General features: G+C 36.2%; 1 protein-coding gene across 1 annotated transcript; it reads left to right on the forward strand.

Moving 5' to 3' along the window:
- The first annotated feature begins 448 nt into the window (after positions 1-448).
- Positions 449-2,446, forward strand: LOC133742654 (uncharacterized). The gene is made up of 5 exons (XM_062170342.1): positions 449-532; positions 671-844; positions 945-1,052; positions 1,526-1,784; positions 2,219-2,446. Exons 1-4 carry the CDS (start codon positions 492-494, stop codon positions 1,644-1,646), a joined length of 444 nt encoding a protein of 147 aa, XP_062026326.1. The 5' UTR covers positions 449-491; the 3' UTR covers positions 1,647-1,784; positions 2,219-2,446.
- The last annotated feature ends 3,172 nt before the right edge of the window (positions 2,447-5,618 follow it).

A 5,618-nucleotide genomic window follows, 5' to 3' on the forward strand; every position in this document is an offset into this window, starting at 1 on the left:
CCAGAGGGACCAACAATATGAAAAGCATGGGGACATACATATTATTATCACAGGCACGAGAGAATATGATGCCCACACTCAACAAAAATTTATCACTTAGTGTTCCTTCCTTCAAGTCATTTAACTTGGCCTTGAATTTTGGCCACTTTTATTGGTCAACTACACTGCCTTCTTGTGTTGTGTCATGAATTTAATTCCTATATCCTATGCTCATTAATACATGATTTACAGTTCTAATGGTTGTAATGAGATGGATGTGGTGCGGGAGGCATGCAAAATTTAAAAGGACAGCAGCATCATTTAGACTTTATTTGGTGCTTGATCATGAATGCATTACACAGATAAGTTGCTTAGGCTATGTAGATTCAGGTTTAATCTTTCTTTTTTCAACCACTTTGCATTGACGATAAACAAAATGTGATAGATTGAGGGAACAAAACTGACCTCGACCCACTCACATCTTGAATGAAGATATCTTACAGCTTGGAGGCATGGAGAAATTATCAGCCACTTGCATAGTAATTTATATGAGGTGATCTGTACCATCCATATATGTGTGTGTGTGTGGGGGGGGGGGGGTGTATAGAATTTAACTTGAATGTTTGTTCTTCATCTATTATTTTGTAGTTTGTTTATGGAGATCCTCTTATTTGAATTTGAAACATTGTAGGTACTTATATACTGTGCTTGAAGAGTTAGACATGGTAGGCTCTGTTACTTTTGTTGATCCTGCTGTAATCTCTGCTCCATGGTGTGGGACAAGTTTTGTAAGATCCCGTAAGCTAGCAGACCGATTCAAAGGAGCACAAAATGATCAGATGTTCTTTATCCCTTACAACTCCGGGTAAGAAATAGAGAAACAGGCTTTATTTATTAACAATACTACTTTTATAAATCACTAGTCATATATGAAGTTCATTAATATAAGGAGTTTTGTTATGTAGTGATCATTGGATGTTAACGATTGTCCATCCAGTGAAGGAGACGACCTATTTTGTTGACTCATTTTATCAGAGCATAATTGATAGTGAATGGAAACATGTTGTGAATGAGTAAGTTATTTCTAACTTCACATTCAGAATCTTGAGATTCAGTTTTCTGATTATTCCCTGGGTATATACGTGAGTTGATTGGGAGATTATATATGATTCATACATTGATAATAATACAAGGCAACAAGACAACCAGACAATATAGCATGCAGCTAGAGACTACTCTACTTAGCTTATACCCTAACTAGCTGATTATAAAGGTTCTACCCAGAATGAAGTCTACACTTATCTTACTTACCACCTCTAATAGTTTACATTAATTTCTTGATTTGACCAGTGAGGTTTATTATGAAAAATTGTAGCTCTGGAACTGCGGATAGAGGGAGTTAGCTATTTTGATTTGTCAAAAGATATATCGAAAATTAGGACCTTAGCTTGTTGTGAGCCTTAGCTAAGTTAAAAATTTCATGCACTTCCTATCCTGCATCTCATTAAATTAGCATGTGTGATTCATGTTTGTTATTTTTTTGAAGTGCAATTAATATATTCAATCGGCAAAGGAATAAGCAAGGACGTAAAACTCCACTATGGAAAGTCCTGATGGTATGTTTTAATTTAGAATATGCCTTATTAAATGAAATTCAGATGTGTTGATTTTGGGGTATTAATAGATTCCTGTTACACGTCCTCTAGGGTGCTCTAAAACAACCGACAAACAAAGAATGTGGCTATTACATCATGCGCTTTAAGAGGGACCTAATCCTTGAAGATATTCAAGGTGTACTAGCTAAGGTATATTCATTATTTAAGTTATTCAACGTTTGCTAGCATGATCATTTGGTAGCTTCAATTGGTTGCTTGGCCTGGATTGGTACTCCATCTTGCTGCATTATGTCCTTAAAAGAAATTTAGTTTAGCTTCAAGGTTTTCAGTTTGAGATTGTAACTTATGGCATGACTTGATTGTTTTTTAGGTAACTATTGCATGATTAATGCATCTTGTGTGAGTATTTTGCATTATGTTTCATTTATATATTCAGAAGTAATTCATTATATTTAGCATGTGAACAAGTTCCTTCTATTCAATTTTTAGTGAATTACATGACCGATGTGTGCATTCACAATTGAATTTTACAATACTTTTTTTGATTTAGCAGACTGGTGACTAATTGCATATGATTTTATGCTCCAATGTTTAATAATTTTCTTTTTCTTTTTTCTTCATAGTGGGAAGGAACTATGAAGACCACATACCTTCAAGAAGAAATCGATGAAGTCCGTGATGAGTGGGCAGAATTCGTTAGCGACAAGTATCTTTAGACTCCTTAGTTCTATGGTTTAACTACGTACCTAATGAAACTTCTTTAATTTGTTGCAAAATTTACCTTTTCCTTTATATGAGAGCTAAGTATCTTTATGACAGCTAGTACTATTTAGGTTTCTTTTACTTTTTGCAAACTTTACTAAAAAAAATTTCAACTGAGAAACCATATTGTAAATGTGATTACTTGAAGTACTTCTCTATATATTAATATATTGGAATTTCATTTCAATTTCCTGAATTGATGCACTAGATCATGGTTGAAAAAAAATCGTCGTCTCTATGGCTAGTAGACAATGGATTTATTCTAGAAATCATTGTAATTTACTATCTTTATCATCACCGACAACGTTGTCAATTTAGAAACCGATGTAACAGTTTCTCAACACCAAGGTTTTTGATGAGAAACTGTTGTCTAATGAAGTTGGAAAATACTTTTCAACTAAAAACCGATGTATACAATCCTCGAAGTCAACATTTTTTTGGTAACAATCGTTGTGTATGAAAGTTGTTGAAGACCAAAAGTGATGTGTTAATTCTATTACCGCATCTGTATCTAAGTGAAAACCGTTATTGAATAATTAAATACACAACGGTGTATTTAGTGCTAACGGTATGTGCTAAGTATATCTACAACGATTTCTGAATAAAAGCAGTTGTACTTTATTAAGTTCAACATCGGTGAAGTACCGTTGTGGAGTGAAGTGTTAAAAGACAACATTCACCTAGACAACGAAAATATATTTTTTCAGACAACGGTGCAGAACCGTTATCTATTTTTGATTTTGTACTAGTGACCCCAAGCGGATATAAGGAGATTGGTGCTCATTACCAATGTCCTAACTACCATCGTAGTCGTTTTCGCGAGACCATTTTGGTGTGTTCATGAGAATATGATGTCCAACATCAGTCCCATTGCAATAATCATCGAAAGTCTTCGATGTAAACTCTTTAGCATCATCAAGTCCAATTGACGGAATATGATGATCCGGGGAGTGAGCCTGTTGTCATATGATATTTGCTAGGAGTGTAGCATAAGCAGCATTATTATTGGACAATGGCACAACACATGACCAGCGTGTTTGTGTGTCAACCAATCATCATGAGATATTTAAACGTCTGCAAGTTGGTTGAATCAGTCCACAAAATCCCCATGGATTCTATGTAAGAACAGAATGAGTATTTTCATATCCTTTGCATAGGACGGTCTCAGTCCTAATTTCCCTAAGGAACGGGCTTTGTAAAACGAGTGAGAGGCTTTAGAATCAACCAATGAGGATTTTGGTTGGGCCTGAGCGTCTGAAACGCTATTTGAAGCAAGTTGGTGATTGTAGCATCACCTGGGGCGCCATTACCATGATGGACGCCATCCATGGCGTAATGGATAGAGACTGCGCCAGCCCTAGGCTGGCGGTGGATGGAGGCGGTGCCCTAGGCAGCAGCGTCGGTCACACTTAGTCCAAGAATCAACTTTTCATTCATGCTTCGTTTCGCTCTAGAGAAAGGATGTCCGTGTAAAGTCTTTAGTAGACGGATCATCATATCATGACCAGGATGACCTATCCTGTCGTGACAAAGCCAATATGTGTATAAATCCAAGAGATCTTCTCTCATAACTTCATTGGATTTAATAGCTCGAATAGTGACATAAAGTCCACTAGAGAGACACATAAACTTCTCTAAGATGGGCCTTTGTTCGCAATCGTTAGAGGTATTGCAAATGAACACATTTCCGTTCTCTACATGCGTTTTCGCATGGAATCCGTTGGCTATTCATAGGTGCGATTTGCCTGATCGGACGAATATTTTCTACGTTTTCAGTATCATTTTCCCTACATTTTACTTAGTTATTATCTTAACAATATCATTTCTGACTTAGTTTTGTGTTTATAGGTACATTTGAGCTCCACACGCAAGAAATGAGCTAAGAAGAGCTGGAAATGAAGGAAATGAAGGCAAGGAGGAAATGAGGAACAGAGATGGGAAAGAAATGGAGAAATGGAAACTTTCCTAATTTGAAACAGGAAATCCTAGTGCAACTAGGAGTGAGCTCGGGAAAATGATATTCGGAAATGAGAAATGACAAAGTCTCAGTTGGACTAGGAAACCTGATGACACTAGGAGTCCTGGTGATGCTAGGAGATGCTGTGTCTTGAAGATGACTCAAGATGGTTCAAGATTGTTCTAGAATATTAAAGGAATTTCGGCAATATTGATAATGGATTTCGAATTGGCCCATTTTGGGAAGTTTGGCCCGAAGTTTGAACCATGTGACTTGCACATGATGCTCTAGATCCTTCTTGACGTTTTTGAGGAGTCATAGGCCCATTCTACATGCTTTTGCCGTGAGAATTACAAGGAAGAATAAAAGATTTCGGCAAAATATATATTGAGATATTATTGGATTTTCTTAGGATTTTGTGAGAGAAAATAGAGGAATAATAATTGATTTATGACTCTATATACAAGGGAGGCCGAATTAGAGTTAAGTACATGGAAGATTTCGGCCAAAGAAGGTTTACTTGTTCTCCAAGTTCATATACTATTTTTCTATTGGTCAAAGTGATGCAATTCAAGAGAAATTCAAGGGAACCCTAGCCGTTGCCGTTCACTATATAAGGGAGGCTTTGTGAAGACATTCTGGAGACCACAAAATTCAGAATCAAAAATCACAAACACTCCCCTTTCTCTTCCAAGTTTCGGCAACTTCAAGAAATCCAAAGTTCAAGACCGTGAAGCATCCATTCATCCATTCAAGCCTCCTTGCCGTAGCATTCATCCATTCCACCACATTTTGAAGCTTCTTGCGTCCTTGAAGCTCTTGAAAAGTGTAACCATGGAACCCTATTTTCTGTTTTCGGTTTTGAACTATGTAAAACTATTTCGGGTTTTAATTAAATTGCGATTTGGTTTTATGTTCTTGGATTATGACTTGCGATTTCTATGGTGGATGAAAGATTGAATTTAGTTATTTGATTTCCAAATACTATGAAGCATGAATTCGGTTTTAGGTTTTCAAAAGAAAAATTGCGATTTCAAAGTGTTCTTGCATGATTGTTAATTTCGGACTTCAATCCCAATTGTTATGTGTTAATTGATCTTTGGATGCATACTTAGGATGACAAACATGTAATTGATTCCATATTAAGGTACTAGCGTTCTAGGGTTTAATAATTTCGGTGGAAAACCTATAAATACTTAGGTGAATTAACAATGAGTTTTGCATGCTTGATTAGCGTTCTAACTTGTGTTCTTGACTTTAATTGATCAAACTTTCAATGTGCTTACTGCGTTATGATTGTCTTT

Source organism: Rosa rugosa, chromosome 1 (assembly GCF_958449725.1).
Source record: "Rosa rugosa chromosome 1, drRosRugo1.1, whole genome shotgun sequence".
In the NCBI taxonomy this organism is placed as follows: domain Eukaryota; kingdom Viridiplantae; phylum Streptophyta; class Magnoliopsida; order Rosales; family Rosaceae; genus Rosa; species Rosa rugosa.